This window comes from Athene noctua, chromosome 2 (assembly GCF_965140245.1).
Source record: "Athene noctua chromosome 2, bAthNoc1.hap1.1, whole genome shotgun sequence".
Taxonomy (NCBI): Eukaryota; Metazoa; Chordata; class Aves; order Strigiformes; family Strigidae; genus Athene; species Athene noctua.
Genome location: NC_134038.1, coordinates 131,821,152 through 131,843,010, shown reverse-complemented (window position 1 = coordinate 131,843,010; position 21,859 = coordinate 131,821,152). Strand labels below are relative to the sequence as shown.

Here is a 21,859-nt window from a genome sequence, read left to right as displayed (position 1 = left end):
AATAATTGGTATTTTAATTCTAGCAGTGAACACTGAAAATAAACTCTGAATATATTGACTAATCAGTGAACAAGTAAATAGAGAGAGACACTGCCCTCCACTGCAATGTAAATCGTTTTTACTCTGTTTAATTAAGCTGTAGAGGTTAGGTTTACCAAAGGACAAATGCACCTTGAAGACCATCAAGCTTGTCCTTATGACACTGAACACAAAATTTCACAAAATTCTTGTTTAGATGATGACTGGCCTTGAATATCCAGACCCCATTCCTCAAAAGACTTCAGGACAAAATTGTACTTGTTCAGCTGTTGTCTATCAGGAGAGGAGGTAAAAACTACACTTCCCACAATTTTTAATAATAAAACTCTGGGACACTTGAAAGCTTCTACGCTGCTTAAACACTGACCATAATTAACATTTGAATACCTGTCATATGCTTAAGCCTGAGACATATCTCTTCTTGAATCCTTGGAGGCATTTGATTTGGTAGGCATTTTCAGAGCACACAGAACAGAAAAAGAGGGTTCATAGCCTTAGAAAATGCAACTACAGTGGGGAAGTTGACAGTGTAGACAACTGAATTCACATCTTCCACTATCTAGGCAAGTGTTGTAACCAGATAGTTCTCACAGGAATGGTGAGGATGAACCCTGTTTGATTCTCTGAAGGAAAGAAAGGACTGAGGGCTGATTCAACTTACACTGCAGTTGTCATGAGATCTGATTCAGAGAAAAAGATAAGGCTGTTTGCAGACAACAGGCCAGGAGAAAAAGAAACAGAAAACTTCTTTTACCAGCAATCTGCAGAAACAAGACCCGTGTTAAATGAAATCACTCCCATTGAGGGTCCACAAATTTGTTCAAGTATTTTTTTACTGCCAGGCTTGAGCTGACTTTATTTATCCTGTGAACTTACCTCCCTCCAGATGAAAAGCTGTGTAACTGTATCACCTCAGTATTCTTCTCACTTTTAAAACCATTCACAAAGGTTTATTAGCACAAGAGTTAATGCAGTTATATGGTTACCTCCTCTTATCCATTCCAGTCAGAGCACTGGCAAAGTCTGTATCTGCCTGCAAGTAACCAAATAAATCAGCACCTTTGTTTTCACATGAAACTAGTCCACAAGTTATGATAGGACATTAGAAACAGGTGAAGAGAAAGCTGACAGCTAATAGCAAAACAATGTAGCAGTAGGTGAATTTTGTCTTCTAAATATTTGTAGTTAAAATTTTATAAAGAAGTATCAAATGCAGTTTAAAACTAAATGACCAAAATCTAATGATGAGCAAAATGAAATCATATTTATAAAGGTTAAAATCCTTGTTTTGATGAGAAGGTAGTATTAACATATAATGCAACCTTGCATATGTTCTCTTAGGCATGGGGTGGGTACCCATTAAAATGTAGGAACTTGTCTTAAACAAAGGCCGTTTCCCCAAACTAGAACCTCTGATACAGGCAAAGTTGTATTTTTAACACTTACATACTAACAGACTAGAGGTAATGGCTACTTGTAATCCATGAGAATCTGTCAGCATAAATTCCAAAGAAACTACAGATATCCTCTGGAGATTTCATTCATTATTGTGAGAAGAACTTAGACCTTTATTAATTGTTGCTAGCTCCAAGAGAAACACTTTTCTGCTTTGACTTTATACACAAAAATCTACTTAAGGTTTACATTTTATGACCTTTATTCTTCCCAAAAGCAGATAAATGATAAAACTACCTCATTGCCTCAACACATGAAGTTATCTTTTCAGATAAATAATCTGGTGAGTCTTCTGTTTAGTCCCCAATTAATAATTTTTTTAAACTTGTGTAATTGTAATCCAAAAACTGTAACTGTAAAAATGCCATCTTGATTATTCTGGCAATGTTAAGACTCCACCTGTGCCATCTTGCAATGATTTACAATATCATTAAAGACTATGAAGAGCTGATGTTGTAACTTTGAAAGGAAAAAGAGGAGGAGAGAGATACATTATTGAATACCAAAATCATCTTGATAAATGGGGGAATGGTGTGAAATCCATAACAGGAAATTCAATAGAGAGAAGTGCAGAGTACTACACTTGGGGCTTGTCTACACAAGCAGGTTAGTACAGCAAACTAAAGCATGAATTTACAGTACACTTGCTGCTGCATACAAACTTTTCCTGTTGATACTCTTGCTAAGCAGTAGGTATAGCTCTGCATGGTGGTGTCTATTCCACCTGCCATCAGTGCAGGCTACAGGTATCCACAGGGGAATCTGGCATAGAGAAGCCAGTGTGCTGTAATTTTTTACCCTATCTTACTGCAGTTTACCAGTTTAAATACTCTCTTAGGCAGAGAAAATCAAATGCACAAATAGAAAATGTAGAATTACAGGTTAGCCAGCATTACTGCAAAATCAAGTTGTAGTCAGCATAACCAACATAGTCAGTGATAAACAATGAAGAGTAATTATGATATTGGTATTGCATACAACACCATTTCTAGTATGCAGAAAGAAATAGCAGAGTATTATTAATATTCTCCTTTGCTCACTGCTGGTAAGACATGAGCCAGAATACTCTGTTTTATTTGGCGTTTCACACTTGAAAGGGTAGACAAGTTTTAAAGCAGTCATAGGAATTCAGTTAAACATGCTATATGAACTGAGACTACTTAGTCTAGAAAAACTATGGATGATGGCTGAGTCTGGTAACAGCCTTCAAAGATGTAAAAAAATGCTATAAAAAATCTCCTGTTTATTTTTTCAGTCCAAAGGAATTTGGAAGGAAATAATTGTTTCATTTGCAATGGTGATTTTTAATACTAGCGGTTGGGAAGCATTGAGGTATACCATCCTGAGGGTTACAAGAGCAGGTCAACAATAGGAGCAAGAAGAAACGGGTTTATTATTTTCATTTCTAACATCAAGAGCAATAGCGAGAGAGAGAGAGAGAGAGAGAAAGAGAGAAAGTGAGATTTCAAGAGTAGCTTCCCTTGGGAAAAGGGCACAAGAATGTATAGCATGAGAAATACTGCCTGAGTTTGGGGGTAGATTACCTTAAGAGAACAAGGAATCAAGCACACCAGATGGATAGTCCTAAAATGGAGTCATAGTTTATACAAACATCTAAGTATTCTTGAACTTTTTTCTAGGCAGAAGTTCGGAATTAGACAGCTTTGCAACTCCCTTTTATTTATCTCCTAAATCTATAGCAGTCACACTAAAATATAGACCTTCTAGTGGCCTGTACTTGGTTCAAATACACTCTGCAATTAGCTGCCGGGCAGCAACATCTGTTGATTGAAGCCTAAGAGCAAGTTACTAGCACTCTAATTTTACGCCTGATCATTTACCACCCAGTTTTCAATGTTTCATCTAACTTATCTTCCTCATCTTCTCTGTATGTAAAAAGACATTATATATATAATACTTATCACTGAAAAAAGTAATAATTAAACATGACGTTTACAATTATATGTAAAATTATTCTTATATTTCTGTGTTGTTTTATTATTCATTTGCTTTCAATTATTTAATTGGCCTTCTATGTGCCTCTTGGTTATCCATATACAATTTGCATCATTGAACAGGTTCTATATTTAATTTGCAACTTGCATGTTATGATGGGTTCAACACATCTTACATAACTTTAAAAAAGTCTTTGAATTGACCACATTTCTCTTCCACAAAGACAGCAGATGGAAAAGATCTAAAACAGGGAGATGAAACAACAGTACATGCTAGAGAATGGGTAGATAGTAAATTTAAAGTAGGATGACTGGATAAACTTAAAGTTCTGGAAATTTGCAAATTCAAAATGTGAAAGGGGAAATTATGAAGTTAATTGCCTTCTCTTGGCAATGAGCCATCAGATGTTCTAGAGTATAAGAGTAGCAAAGGGTACACAACATAAAATCTTTTTAAAAATAATAATATCTGGGGGAGAATGAAAGGATGCAGAAGTAATAGATTAAATCTACAAGCTGGTAATTCCAACTGCATATTAGCCTGCTACCTGGAAACATACAAGACATAACAGGAAAGTAAATGGAAATAGTGTGTATTTACTAGCAACAGTGTGAAACTCTGTTATCGATTTGTTCTAACTCCAAGCAAATCACTTTGCCTTTTAGTGATATTTAGACATTTACAGGAAACAACTCCTTCACATCAGTTGCCAGCCCTATGAATAAAGTACCTATTCATTTTTTTATGGCATACTTAAATCTTTACCTGAGGATTAATTATAAGTACCACTACCACTTGTTACTTAGTATTTCCAAATGAGTTAATGCAATCATCTCATTAGCTCAATTTTAGTAAAATGTGCAATTATCATCTCATCCACTCCTATTCATAAAACACATTAGTGTGGAGCACTACTCTCATGTGATCTGAAACAGGCAAAATTACTTCAAACAAAAAGTAGAGTAAGAATAAACACATCAAATGGGGATGAAAGTACTCCAGAAATCAGTCAAAAAAGAACCATAAACTATTTCTTTTATATGATATTAGAGCATTGATCTTGAAGTAGGTCTTAATAATTTGCTAATGAAGTTCACAGGTGATTCTTACATCTGTGAGGTTAGAAGTGTATTAAAAATGGGCCTAAATAGGTAGACCTGCAGAGAGCAGTGGTGTGGGAAAGCAGCTACTAAGATATCTGAAGACTACTACTTCAAACTCAAATGGTAAATGAGAAAGAATACTGGAAAGTAGTATAATTAAGGCTTGACATTTTTATTAGAAGTAATAGTGAGCAACTCATTAGAAGGTGGGTTTTTTTTTCAGTTTGAGACCTGAGAGAGTCCATTGTAACTATCAGTGTGGAAGAATTTTGTTAGAAAAAGGTGGTGAGGCCCTTTATCATTGGAATTCCATCTAAAAGATAGCATTCATTTGTAGAGTTTAACTGTAATAGAGACTGAGGAAATGGGGGGGTGTTCTGAAAAGACTAAGACAGTTATTCAGGAATGGCTAATGAAAGTCAACTTTACAGGTAATATTTGTGCAATTAACAAAAATCATCTAAAGGGACAAAATTTGTAATATTCCCATGAATAAATGAAAGGGAAACTTTTTCCTCAGTGTAAAAAAAGGGAAAAAAGTAGAAACATGACCAATGCTTGTAGAACAATGGTAGAAAAAAGTTGAGAAAATAAAACTTCATTGGAAAAGGGAGAGATTACTTAATAAAATGTTTCTCACTGTAACAGTTTTGATTAAAGAAATGGTGGCCAATAAGTCTCTGATACAGAGAGGAGATATTATCATCCCATAATATGGGATGGTTCTGGAAAATACTTGTGAGCTCCTGAGAACACAGCCCAAAGTTTGCATCAGATATCCAATAAGGATTGTTAATCAAGTTTTCCAAAGGGCTACAGCTAATTTATTGAAGATCATCAGGTAAAAGTTTTCATTAATTGATCTTAAGTCATGGAAGATTGATTTGGAAAGATTCTTGTTAAAGTCTCATGGACACACAAGCTGTGTTGCTACTGACTGTCAACATTATTAACAGGGCATGACCCACAGGTCATTAGCAAAATAGACTGGTGTGCTTAATGTCACACACCTATAAATCAGTCTGTTTCATACAGTTTATGAGTGAACTCCACACTTGGAGGGTTAAAAGGAATGATTGCTAGGTAAATGCCTTTCCTATACTTCTAGTTTTGGACAGAAACAGAAACAGACAGAAACAGAAACAGAAATAGAAGAAAACTCAACCAAATAAAACTGTCACAAATTCAAGATCACCACAGTACCTTGCCAATCAAGATCTATTATTTCTGTTTGGTTCACCCTCAGCAATAACAGCTCTAGATTCTAAATGTAGCCAGTAGAATAGAGTCCAGAGTATTTGCCACTGGAGTGAGTATGTTGTAGTTGTTGAAAAACTTCCAGCTTTATTTTCAGGACCTCCCCACTCTATGACTAATCAAAATACTTCTACCCAAGAAATTCAGAGATGTTTCATAAATATGGCATAATAAATTTCACACAACTATAGCTATTTAATATTGTAAGAATTAATATTACTTTTTATTCATGGTCCATAAGTGACCTCATTATTCCTCAGGTTATCTGTTTTTAAGTAGGCTTTTGCATCTCATTTTAGATTCATTGTGACATAGATAAGGAATTGAAGGTCTCATGTTATTTATGCCTCTGCCCGCTCTGGTTTTACTTATTTTTTATGATGAACAGATCTGTAAGTACACTGGGCTTTTCCCAGGAATTCAGTAGACCTTCCATAAAATATTGGACAAAGTATCTGATTTACTTTTAAAATGGTTAATTTCCACATCTTCACTGATGTGTATGAATAGTTTCAACTTCATAAAAAATTTTTTGTCTCTCTAATGTCCTGTTACAGCAGGCAGACGTTCATTTCACAGACCACTAAAACCTTCCCTCATTGCAATATCTCTACTTGCTACATGGTTGAGGTACACTTTGAACTAGGAATAAATCTCATACATGCTCCATCTTCTCAAATCCTATCCTTGACAATAGGACTATAGCACTCTCAGAATTAAAGTTCAAGTGAATCATTAGTTTGCTCCTGATCTAAAGCACCTACAACAAACTACATTTGTTTCTTTATCCCAAAGGCAATCTAAAATAAAGGATTTAAAATTATGTATACCATACACAGGACATCAGTCCAAGCTAAAGTTGAGATCCACCAGCTGTGCCTTTCAAACAGCATAAAAAATTGCATAGACATATTCCAATGACAAACTCCTGTACAAAACAAAATTATTTCCTTGTTAGTTTGGGTGATGATAGTACTTTAACTAATTAGCAGGAAATATAGAAATCAATTAAAATATTTTATTTTTAGCCATGGGATGCATCAACCATTTTGGAGGGATCATACTACACTACACTAGATCATATTAGATCATAGAGCATATTATCAGGTGAGTACTACCCAAGGAAACACAATATTCCCACAGACCTTAAATTTATGATATCCTTACAAATGACAGTTTAATTTTAATGAGTGCTCCTTTCACAAGCAGCAAAAAGTGTTAACATTATCCATAGATATTGATTTTTTTGCAATTTATCTAGAAAATTAATTAATCTGAGAATCTTAGCATAATTTCAGTAAAATATTGCCTATGCTTTAAAAAAAAAAAAAAAAAAAAAAAAAGAAGAGTAAAAAGAAAACCACTTTTTATTAAGCAACAGTTTGCTTTTCCACTGTCAAAATGTTTTTGGAAATAGTACTCATAATCATACACTAAAGTGGTAACAGAATAACTCATCAAAGAACTTCAGTATAAATGATAATCAAGGTTTTCATTTTTTAATACATGTGCAAAATGAATCAGTTGCTTCCTTCCACATGAATTCCATACTGATACAGTGGATTCAGAAGTTTTGCAAAGGCTTAGGAATGTTTGTATTTCATTGATATATATAATCTGAGTATTTAAAAATAGTACTTTTTCAGAACTGTGCATATTTTTAAAAACAAATAATTTCATGAACAGTATGCCTCAAACTTATAAATACATGATTTACAGGAACTCTGCAGTACCCTATTTCGAAATTTGGGAGTTCTTGGCATCAAAGCTATTTCTGAATAGGTATAATATACATTTTTGTATTATGCAACTCCTAGCGCAACAGATCCTTGATTTAGCCATTTGAGGTTTCTGGCAATGTTAGACATATAGTTAAGTACAGATTACTAGAGACAAGATTCTGTTCCATTTCTAGATGCAGCCAGATACAATTTGACCACCTCTGTCACAGAAGGACATGGAGGACACATACGATGCTAAGACTGTGGTTCAGTGTCTTCTGATGAAGAATAATTCTTCAGATCAAATGCCTATGCTTTAGGTTGGTTTTGCTCTAAAAGCAGCAGATATTTTGTAATCCCTATTTCCTCCACAATTCTCTCACACATCGTTTTCAGAGTAGTTTATGATACTCCTACAGGATTCCAAATTACAGCATAGGATTAAGAACACATGAGGATGTAATGATTTAATCACAGTAAAACTGCCCTCTTACTAAACCTCTTGAATAGTATTGTTTCAATCTCTAGGCTAACATGCAATACAAAACTTTAATTCTGCTCTCCTATAAATGGAGTTTGAATATTTCTTAGTTCATTTTAAATTAGTAAATTTTGAGTTTCTGCCACATTTTTTAAGTAAGGAAAACTTTGAAAGACAAGGTATTTGTAAAGATGAAGTTATTAGTTTGCTTACTGTCCATGCATACTTGGGAAAGGGAATAAAGGGACAAAACTTTAATGGTGACCTCATAAGGAGGGAAGAAAGTATATTTTCTGCCCCAGGCTGAAATATTTTGAGAAAAATAACAAGTGAAAGTCTGTTTAGAACTTTGATCAGTGATTTTTTTCAAGGTAAAACTACCTACCTGTTTCCTGTACTCTGGATTCCTTTTCTCTGAAGCACAGAAGCTGACACATAAGTTCTATCAGTGACAACTATCAAAGGCAAGTTTAATATATTGATCTTTGTTCAAGTGCATGATCCATGTATTTTTGCAACAGGATAATTGTGTTCATTAAAATATCCCTATTTATGACTTCTCTATGTAGTGAAAATAAGACACAAAACATTATTTAAATGGGGGTTTTTGGAAGAAAAAAAAAAAGCAAACAAAAACAGTCTCTTCATTTCTTAAAAATAAAGAACTCAATCTTCTTTAATCCTAAAAATATACCTTTAGAGATATACATCTTTATTATATCTAGAATTAGTGACTTATAGTGAGCCAACATTCGCCGGGCCTAGCACTCCATTAAGGCATTGTTCATATGCCAGACCCAGATACCCAAACATACATTGTTTAACTGAATTAACACATTCATGTTCATTAAATTCTTTTCTCAAATGGCAAAACCAAAGACATTTTCAACAAAGTTATCAAACACAAAATATTTCCCAAAGAGATTGAATGAAATGCAGTGAACTAGCACCTAAGTAACACATTATAGATTTTGATATTAGATCACTGTTTCACAACCAGATCACCAGAAGAACTCTTCCAATTTCAGACTCAATAATGCTTATGAAGAATAGCAAGTCCTTCAAAGGCTTAAGACTAAAAAATAATATGACTGACTGTGAGAGAGGCAGATAAAGTAGCAGCTACCACAATGAAAAAGATCAGAACCACTGCATGACAAATAGTTCCTTTTCTATAGATGTTAATGATAAAGTACCAACTACCACAATTAAAAGGATCGGAACCATTGCTTGACGAGTAATTCCTTTTGTATTGATGTTAATTGAAATGTGGATAAATATATATATATATATGAACAGAATGCATGCACTTCATGTATTTATGGGAAGTTTTAAAAAAGAAAGAAAATAATGAAGCTGTACCAGTAATAATATTTCATATTCATTTTTCAGAAATATAAATGAGAACACAAAGCATGTATTATTCAATCATAATACAGATTGCTAAAATTGCTAATCATATCTAACACTGGAATTCTACATACTACTTAACGGAAAATTGTATAGAGCTCAATAGCAAAATTCCCATTGACTTTAATAGAGCCAAGATTTTACTTTTGGTCATGGCACAAATTACCTTATGGTTTATATTTAGGACAATTACTTTCCATAGAACACAAAGAGGAAAAACTACCAGTATAAATCACAATTCATGTCCAAGAAAAATAAAAATGTATCTCAGTATATTCCTGAATGAGATCAGAATCTGGACTGTATGGCTTGGAAAATTTCTTTCTCCAAATCTACACAGGGTCCAGGGTCACAGGTTTGTCCTGGAAAATGTCATATATAATGACAAAATTTCCACAAGTATATCTATTCAAAGAATCCAAAGCAATAATTATATGTACATCTCCTCTCCTACTTATACATCAACGGGAAAATATTTGCTTGTCAATAATGTTATCCATTTGCTTTGTTTCATTCTCATTTGGGTTCTGCACATCTCAGCAAGAGAGGTCCACAATGGGAAGTTGTTTCAAACTTCTCACTTCTTGAAACATTAGTGGAGTGTTTATTGGGACTTTGGAGAAGCTGTCCATGAAGCTGTGCATTTGGAAGCTGACCCATATCTGCATTCACAGTTGTGACATAAGAGCACAGAACCTGGGGGCGAGGGTGGAAGGGGAAAGAAAGTATTGCCAGGAACCATAATTCTGAAAGATATGAGATGAAATACTGAGTTCTTCTTTGGGTAGCCTTCTTTTAGACATGGACTTGTTATAGTTGCTGGTTATCTGGATGCTGGGGGTAAAGTGTGCCACTACACAGGAAAAAAAAAAAAAATATATATATATATATATAAAAAAAGCTATGAGCATTTTGTTTATAGGGAAAAAATTCCCTTGTACCATAAAAAGGGATCTCTTCATTCCATAAGGAGAGATCCATGCCTCAGAGGAGGCTTGAATTAAGGCAAAGACAGGCCTGTGTACACAGAGAGTGGCTCTGTTTCCCCACTTCTAAATGATAATGAATCATTTTAAACAAGGTCCTGCTCCTGTAATTTCTTATTCGAGTGGAGGTTTCCACTCAAGTTAGCAAGACCCTTCAGTAATAAGATCTGGTTGCTAGGTTTAGGGCCTAAGAAATTTTTATCTATTCTACATATATGTCTATATGTATTTACACACGCACACACAGACGTACATATATACGCACAAACATGCACACACAAAAATTTATAAATATACGTATATATATATATGTACATATACAAAGAGACAAGATTGAAAACCATGTCAGACTTGGAGTGTTATCCGCTTGTCAAAACCATTTAAACTACTATCTACACAGTACATATTGAAACTCAACTTTAAGATTTTTTTATTTTTATGTACACTTCATTTTTTTTCTCTGGAAATAAAATATCTAAATACAGACAGACTGTAATGTTGTATATGTATAGCTTTCAACAATACTTTAGCTGAATAAATGTTTTGTACATAGTTCTGTCTTTTAATGGAGTTTACAGTTACATTGATAAAATGGATTCCTCATTTCCTTGATCGTTTTTAACCAATAACAAGCAGAGAGACAATTACAAGTTAATATTAATAAGCAGCTCAAATAACACTGGTTAAATTATGTACAATACAAACCATTCATACAAATGAAGACTAGGATATTGAATTTGTTACAATATTTTGTAATAAAGATAAGACAGCCACTTATAACTTACATGTTCTCCGTCAAGCATTTTTCTTCTTAGAGATCAGTTGGAGAGCTTTTAAGTAGCTTAGCTGGCCTAAACTCAACCAGGTCTAAAGAATCAGAGCTTAAGAGTCAGAGAAACATGAAACCAGAATGTCTGCCCACATGTAAATTCCAAATGTTTGCCCATCTTTACTAGTAACAGGCTCACTCCATGGAAAAAGAGCCACCTAACACCACCTCGAATGTGCCTACTGTATGCTGGAAAAAAGTCATGATGCTTTGCTGTGTTCATATGATAAAGAATACTGAACTCCAGACATATATTTTTCCCATTTTAACAAGTATTTACTCCTGCAGTGTTATTTACCAGTACAGCTACTCCAAGTAGTAGAATGCGTGAGTGGGGATTATTGATTGGAGTATACTCAAAGAACTTTCAAAGAGATTTCCATAACAGTCTGTGTTAGAAACAATTCTCTGTCTAGTTAATCCATTTTGCTTGATGAGAAGTTATCCTGAAACCTTAGATATCAGACAATGAAAGCTCTCTTAACAGGAATCTCAACATATGTGAGCTTAAAAGAGTGTGTGTCTCTGTGTATGTGTATGGTTTTATTTCAAATCCATAGTGATTTACAACTAGATTGATACATGGAGCTGTCTGGGAAAAAATTACATAAGATTGTTTTCCACTAACATATTTGTAGCCATTTGACATCATCAGCAGCAGGTAGACACATTCCAGGCAATAGATGTGACCTTCCTCCTTGAGGTTACAGCCCTGTCATATGACCTCTTTTATTCCCCAGGCTTCAGTCTCAGATACGTGTTGGTCCTCACCCTGATGGGAAGTAGGGTGTGTCACTGTGGTAGTTGTAATCAGGACACACCTTCTGTACTAGTTTATAATCTGTACTATAAAAGGAAATGTAAATACAGATTACTTTAAAGGGCTTAGAGCAGAGCCATGACACATGGCTCTGGGTCTGCTCCTGATAACAGGTTTTTGAAGGATCATAGTTGCAGAGTGTGTTCTTGGTAGCCTTGTCAACCTTTTCATACTCAATTCGACAGTTAAAGGACTTGGAATCTTTGGCATCAATCACCGTCTGTTGTGCCAAGTCAAATTCCACTATTTTTGTAGGGGGCACTAGGCTCACAGATACATTCCCTTGACCAGTGGAGTTATGCCTGAAGTAAACACTAAACGTCCCATTGCCATGGTCAACGATTTTCCCCGTTATTAACAGATTTAGCTTCACAGTCTTGATGTTGGAATGAAAATCGCCCCAGCCAAACATTTTCTTAAATTTCCCAGTCTTGACTATGGGCCGTCTCTTTGCTCTGGGCCGAGGCTCTTGCAGGTCTGTGGAGTTCCTCAGCCAGTCCCAGAGATCTTGCTCAGAATAAGTTTCTGGGGCATCGTATCGCAGGTCCAAATCTGTATCATTTTCCTTTCCATGAAAAGTCTGTGACAGCAGTCGGCTGATGGACAAGTCTTTGCTACTTTCTGTCCATATGTGCTTTAGTGTGGATTTGGAGCTTCCTGATTTTAGAAGTTCTGTTTTTCCTCCATTTGTTAAATTTGCACAGGTAACCTGAAAAAGAAAGAAGGTAAGAAGAAAGAAATGTTGAGATATGTAATACAAAATCTATCTCTGTAATCCATCACTCCCACCTGAGAACAAAATGATCAAATTTCAAAGTCATAGGGATGTTTATTTTAGAAATTATATCTATGTATAACTTAGTGAAACAAAACAGAAACATTTATTTTCCTCTTCTTTCCAAGTAGTTATTACTTAAACCTCTTTTGCCAGTGTTTTACACTGGCCTTGAGATTCAATCCCAGTCATTCACATTATGAAGAATATTCACATATTCTTCAGCCTGAAATCTACTTCTGTTATGATGGCTGTAAGTGTTAAGTATGTAATGAATTACTGCAAAAACTACAGTGCACAGCCATGTCAGCCTCAGTCTGTATGTGGTTTTCACTGACCATTTCTCTTCTCGGGGTGAAGTACTCTTGCTTGAATGTTCTCTTTGCAAAATTACTGTCTTCCACCATCAGACTCACATTCATTTATTTTTGCTGCCCCTGGAGTCCACTGTCAGGGTGTTGTCTTGGTGGTGCCAGCCTGACCATGATCAGAGTCCACGTCATTATAAATCTAGTAATACTAACACAATTTCCTTACTCCTTTTGAGTACATAGTGGTCTATATTCTTGACTATGACCTTCAGTCACAACTACAATATAAATAATACAATAATTATCATTTTAGTGAGTTTTATGTCAACAGGTATATATACTGTGTGCTGCACCTCAAATAATCCAAGAGAAGTAACAGGGGGTTTTTATAGTCCCTTACAGATTAGTTACTCATTTGCCTTGTCTGTATCTAAGTACGAAATACATTTCTCCTTCCGCACTTCACTTTTTTTTTCACACTTTCCTCCCCAAACCAAAAAGTGATCTGTGCAAGACAGAAAGCCATTTGTGAAAAAATAGGGCAATTTAATATAGTAATAAAAATAAATAAATAAATACAATGAAAATAAAAGTAGTAATAATAAAACCCAACAAAATCACATTTTTTAAAAAGACAAAATCTTGCACCAAATTCTTACAAAATCAAAGATAATTTTTTTCACATAATTTAGAGTCAGAGCAATTTGTCTTATTTATATTTTTTGTCTTTGCCTTAATTGTGTGGAAAACAGAGAACAGATGCAGCCTCACAGCTGTCTAACATGCAGCACTGGTAGAGAGCTCTGACAGAGCATAGCAGGGAGGGCTGGAATTGGCAGGGGGCAGCGGATGGATGGAAACGGACCGACAACACCCTCAGTCTTGTTCCCCCTAAAAATTCACACCAGCCACACTGCCACATTTTTTAACGTTGGAATTGCTCTGAAGAGGCCATCAAGTTTCTTATTTCCTTTTTCATGGCTACATAGGAGATTCTAAATCTGCCTGTTTTATTCCTCTGTGTTCTGGCACTGATTTATGTGCTTCTATCATACTTGCAGTTATATCTTTCTCTTCACTTAAATATGAATTAAGTGTATTCTCAACCCAGGAAACCCACTGGAAACCAGCTAGTATTTAAATCATGTCCCCTCCCTACTGGTACAACTGGAGATATATGTCACAGAGGATATCTATCACAGCATGCCCTTTTCATTTCCTAACAATCATGGAATTGAAGCATGCTTTCATTAACCTCAATACTTTTTCAAGGTCAGTTGAAGGCACATACATAAAATCAGTATAAATTGTCTTAATACATTGATCAGATAGGAGATATGCCCCCAGCTTTTTACAGTAAACAAATAGGTAAATAAATCTCTCACATCTCACACTACGCCACCGCAGTGCATTTCATATTGGTGGGCCAGTAAGGGTAATAGATAGAATATGGGGTTTATTTAGGATTTTGCCAAAGAGATGACTTCCTCTTCTTTTCAATGGAAGGAAGGATTAAAACACAGACAAGCATTTCAATAGCCAGTTTGTAGCTGCATCTTAGCATCAACACAGTGAGCCAGGAGAGAAACTGTAATGGAATGCACTGATGGTGCACTGGTTAATGAAGCAGCAATGAAGATGTCACAGGGAGAGAGAAAGAGACTCAGAACATAATTTTGCTGTGGCATATGGGGAAGGAGTGCAAAATAAGAAAAGAAATGTGGTTAAAAGGAAAAATGTGCCTGTCTAGCATGAATCCGTCAACCTGCTATGAATCTAAGCAGTTAGCTAGCAGAGCTAGTATACCTGCAATCTGTAGGTAGGATACAGATTTCTTACCAGACTATATTTTTCTTTGCTTACAGCTTGTTTTTCCTTTGTTTTCCTTTCTCCATCCACTGATTTACGTTTCATTGGATTACACTACAAGTTCCATGTAACAAGATGTAAAGGTATAAAAACCCTTCAAAGAGAAGGTGTCTTTTTTTCAGATGTATAAAACTGAACACTCAGGAAAGGAAAGAAGTATCTTCTGAAATGGTTGCTGACTGATCCAATACATGAGGTTTTTTGAAAGCCAGTGTATTTCATGGAAATGGATGATTCAGATTTCATGCATGATATATTGCAACATACCTGATCTAACAAATACAATTGATTGTTAGTGTCATCGATTTCATAATACCTGAAAGATTTCTGGTTCTGCAGTTAGCCCCAAGACCTCTGCTTGTGATTTTCAGTGTGGGTAGCTAACTGGCTGCATTCATGATTAAAGGCCCGAACCTACCCTCCCTAGCCTGTGTAAGCACTAGAAAAAACAGCCCATGAGGGTTAATAAAAAAATCTCTAGAATTCATTGTTCTTCACTAACATTTTCCAGCCAACTGCTTTTTCATATACTGTTAGTATACTATGGGCTATAGAAAGTAGCTGTATGTATCCTCAGAGACTCACACACCCAGTAATACAGAGCATTGCTGTGTAATAGAATTTCTGCAAATGCAGCAGTTATTTTCACATGAACTAATCCACAATTTTCTTCCATCTCTCTTCTTTCCAACACGACCGCAATAATACAGGAAAGATCATGCAAATCCATGAGATTTTGCGCTTAGTAGTGTGAAAACTAACTTACTGAAACAGACTTATTTTAGTGATGCATGAAAAAGAGCCAATTTTAAATTGCTAATGGTGAACTAATGGTGAACACTGAGCAGCCAAAATTCTATGGTGGCTTTTTTGTTCTCTTCCTTGAGTATATTTACGCATAATTCAGAAACTTGTGTCCTCTACCTTATCAATTAGTTCACTACAATGAGAGTTGCCGCCTTTTCCACTAGTACTAGTCCTAGTACCACTACTAGGCAAAACACTGAAAAGCCAGGGCCAGGCCTGGCTAGGATAGAGTTGATTTTCTTCATAGCAGCTCATACAGTGCTGTGGTTTAGATTTTTGACACAAACACTGGTAACACACTAACATTTTAGCTCTTGCTGAACAGTGTTTGCACAGCATCAAGGCCTTCTCTGTTTCTTCCTCAAGCAAATAGATTCAGGGGTGCACAATACATTGGGAAGGGACACAACTGAGCAGATGATCTGAACTGACCAAAGAGATTTTTCAGACTACATAATTTCATGCTTAGCAATTAAAAGTTTTAGGAGGGGTTAGCCATCTTTTGCTCAAGAACTGTCTGGGTATCCCATGGGAGGTGGTGAGTGTTGTCTTTTCATCACTTATTCTGTATTGTTTTCTTCTCTTCTCTCTTCTTCCACTTATCCACTTATTAAACATTTTTGTTATCTTGACCCCCAAGTATTCTTGCTTTTATTCTTCCTTTCCTCTTCCCCTGTCCCAACAGGGAAGGAGGAGATTTGAGCAAGAATGTGTGGTGCTTAGCCATCCACTGGGGTTAACCCACAACACCACTACAGTGCAATATATCAATGTTGCAAAAGGGCTAAGGAGGGGGATTTCCTCTGTGACTGTATAGCTAGAAGTGGTTTTGAATGATTATGATATCAGAAGTGCCTATATAGAACAATAGTAAGGAGGAAAAGATTTAGAAATCCTTATCCAATGTTACAAATGTCAGTGGAAAAGCACTCAGCAAGCATGGCAGACTGACCTTTGGTTCCAGTCTTGCACTTTTAATGGAAAGTATAAATTTCCAATACCTAGTAAAGTTTACTGATATCTGAAAGGTACAAGGAGCTGACTGTCTGGTATCTATTTTCCAACGAATAATAACAAATTGTTATTCAATTATTTATTTTTTTTCTGCTTCTAGTAAGGAGAAAGACAGTGATTTCATTGGGAACAATATCCCAAAACATCGTTTAAAAAGACACAGGAATTGATCTCTAATTCACTTTTTACTCCATTAAAATAGAATACTCCATTCACTCTGTATCCTGCTTGTTGAGGGTGAAGAATTTTCTATGATGATATTCAACATCATTAAATGTATTTTAATGAATATGTGTAGTCTATTTAGGACTTCCTAAAGGGTAGGCAGTTTGTTTGCCCCAGAAATTCTGAAATTCTCTTTCATGACACTGAGCCGCAAATGTTTAGTCAGGTCAAACCTGAACATTTGGAACAGAGAAAATAAAGTTGGAAAGGCATATTGGGAAGCCATGAAGGCCTCCAGTGGTGATTTAGGCCCTCTTCTTGGTGTAAAATCAAGCATAGGTATATTAACATTAATTTAAGACAGATCAATTTGAGACTTAAAAAAATAGTTCTTCAAAGAGCTACAGAATGCCTCTTGATTTCTCACTCTTTTCCTTTTATTCTAGCTCTATTACAGTTCATTATTATAATTACAGTATTGATTTAGAAATTATGCATTTATTCTTCTGAATGTATGACTACTTGAGGGCAAATGAAAATGTAAACAAACAATCTAATACTTAAGGTAGAAAATCTCTCTCTTCAAGTAAATATCTAATCAAAACCAAGATCATTTTTGCTGGTAGGGCACTGTAAGAATTTGGCAGCACTGTGTTTGCATATGCTCTATATAAAATAATACAGAATTTTGTTTCCTTGGTCCAGATATCTCAGATATAGCACAGGTAGGAGAATACTGATGGACAGAACTATAAGATGTACCATTATCAAGGCAGAGCAATACTCAGAAGATTTTAGCTGGATCCATTTTCCTTATATTAATCCTGTTTATGTAACCTGAACCTAGTTTACCATTCTACTTTGATCAATTTTTCTTCCCATAACTGTCTACACACTGTACAATGTTACTAGTGGCACGGAATTATTTTATTTAGTAAATAATTTCCAGAGAAGTCAAAGCTTCAAATATTCTATAGAAATTTGACCACAAACAAAGAAACTGAGAATGAAAGTTAATGGAGATATGATTATGACAGAGGCGAGTAAAGCACAGTGAAGGACTTGGACCATTACAAACTGACGCTTTGGAAAGGGAGGACAAACATGGAAAACCACATACATTAATATTTCACAGAAGCAGACCTCTCTGGTTTTAACTTACAAGCCTTTTTGCTACATAACATGAAAAGAATAAGTTTTGGATTGGTCAATCAAAAAATGCAAACTTAGATTAATCTGACAAACTGAACAGTAAACCCTGATCTACCATGTCAAATGAGAACACATCAGTGGCTATGAAGGATCAAACCAAAGTCTCATTTAAAGAAATTTCATGTGTCTAATAGCAGCTATAAGAGATGGCTGAAGAAGAGCAAGAACATGGCAAGTACGTGATAGTCCCCTAATTTCTTCCCACCTGTCAAGTATTGCTAGTTTCCTCTGCTAGATATTGTTTCTGTATGTTTTCCCTTTCAGTAACTCTCAGTAGGTTGCTTATTCTGTGCATTTGTCCACTCTGACCCTTTGTAAAATTTAACTTCCATAGCATCCTTCAGCAATTAGTTCCACAGCTCTATTCCCTCTTGCTGTTTGTGTCAAACCTGGCTCCTGCTGTCTTCTTTGGGAACCCTTTGTTCTATAGCTAGCTATATCTATTCAAAGTAGTAAACAAATGTTGATCACTTTTCCAGCCCTGAGTACCAGCTTTCTGGGTCACATGAATAATCCCTTGTATGGGAGCCACTCTATACCTATATTTTTGAATTTCTTTTTTGCCCTTCTCTGAAGCATCCTCAGTTCTACTCCCAGTTCTATCTTTAAGATGAGGAGACTAGAATGGCACACAGTATTCAAGATGTAGCAGAACCATGGTCTTGTATGGTGGCAAATGTCCTGCCATTATTTGTTCACTCTTTTTTCTCTACTAATTCACAGTATTTTATCTGGTTGTGATCAGTAATGATCTCTGAACTAATGCTTGCATGGAACTGTCATAACCCTAAAATCTCAATCCTATGTATATATGAAGCTGGGATTTATTTTTTCCCCATGTGTTTCACATTACATTTACTACAATTCATTCTGTAATTTATTGCCCGTTTACTAATTCTGATGAGATCTTTTTGCCATTCCTCACTGTTGGCTATTATCTTTTCTACTCTGAAATATTTCGTCATCAACAAACTTTCTCATTCACCTTTCGCAGGTTGTTTACAAATATACTGAAAAGCAGAGGTCCTTGCACAGAGCCCTGAAGAATTCATATGATGACCTCTTTTCATTATGGAGCATAGAAAAATAAGCATCTGAAGTTTTCAACAATATTTTGTAAAGCAATCACTTAGGCTCATTCATTTAAGCACAAAAAATTAGAAATTTTTGTCACAAAAAAAAAAAAAAAAAGAAAAACAGAGGAAAGGTAATCTTTTTTACTGTCTTTAAGTTGGGATATTGAACTTAATATACACTCTTAGTGCAATTTTTGTGTAGATCTACCTTAGGATTTATAAAAAGCAGCTTAATGCTATCAACTGTGTTCAGCTCAGCTTTAAATTCTGTATTTTTCTTGGTTTAATCTATGACCTACTGTTCTTGTTCCAACTGGCCCTTGTTAGAAAGAAGATGTGGCTACCTGAGCTTTTCTCATCATTCACACGACAGAGGTTATGCAAGACCAGAAGCTGATACAAATTCAGCTGATGACAGCTGATATAAATTCAGTGAAATTCAACTTCAATGAAATTAGAGCGCCTATATCTGTTTGAGATCTAAGAATCAAAGACTAATTAGAAAATTTGTACCCACAGAAAGATGAAGGCACTAATAAAACAATAGAGACACTGCTTTGTTTAGAGGCATTATAATTCTTAACAGTTGCTGCTCTCAGAATAAAGATATTGCAGTGGGCTGCTCCAGAAAGGAAAAATAACTAGCAAATATTACAGTATTACAGTGCTCTTCTACACAATGTAAATTGCTTGTTGTAAATAAGTCTGAAAACTAGGAAGTCTCAAACAATTTTCAGCAAATGCAAAGGTGATAAAGCACTTCCAATGGTTGGTTTCCAATGAGAATACTTAAGAATTACCATGTCAAATTTTTCTTTAGCATCTCATTTCCCCTCCCTTTGCGTTCATGTTGAACTGTGGGCTAAACTGACACTGCCACAGGTCCTGTGAATGGTAACAAACTGATGAAAACAAGTGGCAGCCTGCCACCACATGTTAGGAAATAGAACACATTCTGTGCCAGCCCAGCCCATGATCTAGGGTGAGAATCACCTCACTGATCCCCTCATTCACCTGGAGTTCAGGTCTCAGGTCTAAACTATTCATGTAGTCTTATTTCATAATCAAGAGAGAGAGTGAAACAGAATGAACTACCTCCTCTGTCTCCACGAGGTACTGATGAACCTTCAAGGATTGAATAAATGCTCTTCATCTAGATGCCTAAGGGCAAGCAAGAAAAATCTGACCTACAGTGCATAGTTTGTCCTGGAGAGAGCACCGTGGAGAGAACACAAAGGCTGCAGGCTGGAAGCAGCACAACGGTTGCTCTATCTAAATGCTTTCTGAAATGCTCTGGTCACATGCAAGTCCACTACTCCTTATACATCTGTAAGCATGCTCCAGCTCGTGCTATGTTACTCATACATCAAGGTGTGCAGACTTGCTAGTATTGCTCCTCCTTTTGGATACAGGAAATTTCCTGTCTGGAGGTTTCCTTTCAGAAACAGTGTAGGCTTTTACTATTTTGTTATCTCCTGGGTTTAATTGTACAAATAATTTTCACAGGTATTTAAAATTTGAAAAACTAGTCTTCTGTGAGACTTCTGTTCACTAGTGACTACAAAAATCGTTTCGTAAGCAGGCTTTTAAACAGTCTTTAGTCATCTAAAGATAAGCACTTGAAATCAATCAGACTTAGATTGTAATTATGGAGATATTTCTTCTGGTAGCAGTGCCCCCACTGATCATGTTCTCTTTCTCCTTGTTTTATCTTTTTCACTCTGACAGAGCTGCCCTCTCAGCTGTGGCAGTACAGCTCTTTGTAAGAACCCATGACTATTTTTTCCTTTCATAACCTTCCAGAGTAGAAATCAGACTCAAAATTAAACATCCAGGCTCCACCAAGTGCCTGGAGAAGACTGGGAACTTTGAACCAGGAACCAAAACCACAGATCCATGGCAGGAAGCAATGAAAAGCCAGCCCTAAGAAATGTTCCACCATTTTTCTGGAAAGCAGGGGTGAAGACAGGCATTGCTGTCACTCCTGTCTTTCAAAGAAGAAATTTCAGTGGTTTTCCTTCAAAGATGTAGCTCCTAGAGCAAAAGGAAGTGATTGTCATTGTCTATTTCATTTAAGAGCTTGAGAACATTAGCAAGTGAAACCAAAAGTCCATCTAGACCTGTACCATGTATCCAACAATGGCTAAAAGTTGGGTTTTGTCAAGGAATACAAAATTAAGGAAAGAATATACTACTTCTACCAGAAAATCTTGCCCGTCTTCAAGCCTTTCCAGATCAAGGACTTTTTAAGCTGGATTTATGGCTGTGATTTTAATAACTTTCGACAAATATAATTTATGAGAACTTGTCTGTATCTCTCTGAAACTTCCACTATCTGAAACACGCTGTGACCAGTCATTCTACCTCTTAACTTCAGACTGTATGAGTAACCTTCTCCTCCTGTTTCTTTCGAACAAATCACCTCCCAGCTTCATTTGATGCCACCTAAATTTTTGTCCAGCAGGTCACAGCAAAATCGAGCAAGGCGCCAGTATTTTTCCTGTGCGGTTCAAACAGAAACTTTATGCCTGGGTGTTCAGGCCAGGCAAAGCTGTAAAAGCAAACTCTAATGG

General features: G+C 35.9%; 1 protein-coding gene across 10 annotated transcripts in view; it reads right to left on the bottom strand.

Annotated features, from left to right (window-relative positions):
* The window catches only part of NXPH1 (neurexophilin 1), a 360,999-nt gene that overhangs the window by 210,430 nt on the left and 128,710 nt on the right, over window positions 1–21,859 (bottom strand). For 9 of the 10 annotated variants that reach the window (XR_012633059.1, XR_012633055.1, XR_012633056.1 and 6 more), the window contains exon 3: window positions 11,194–12,766. Coding sequence is in view for 1 of the 10 variants with exons in the window: in XM_074898018.1 (XP_074754119.1) it covers window positions 12,005–12,766 (762 nt within the window). In the remaining 9 variants the exon portion in view is untranslated. Of the gene's footprint in view, window positions 1–10,898; window positions 12,767–21,859 lie in introns of those variants that run through there. The other variant, XM_074898018.1, reaches the window with a different exon arrangement.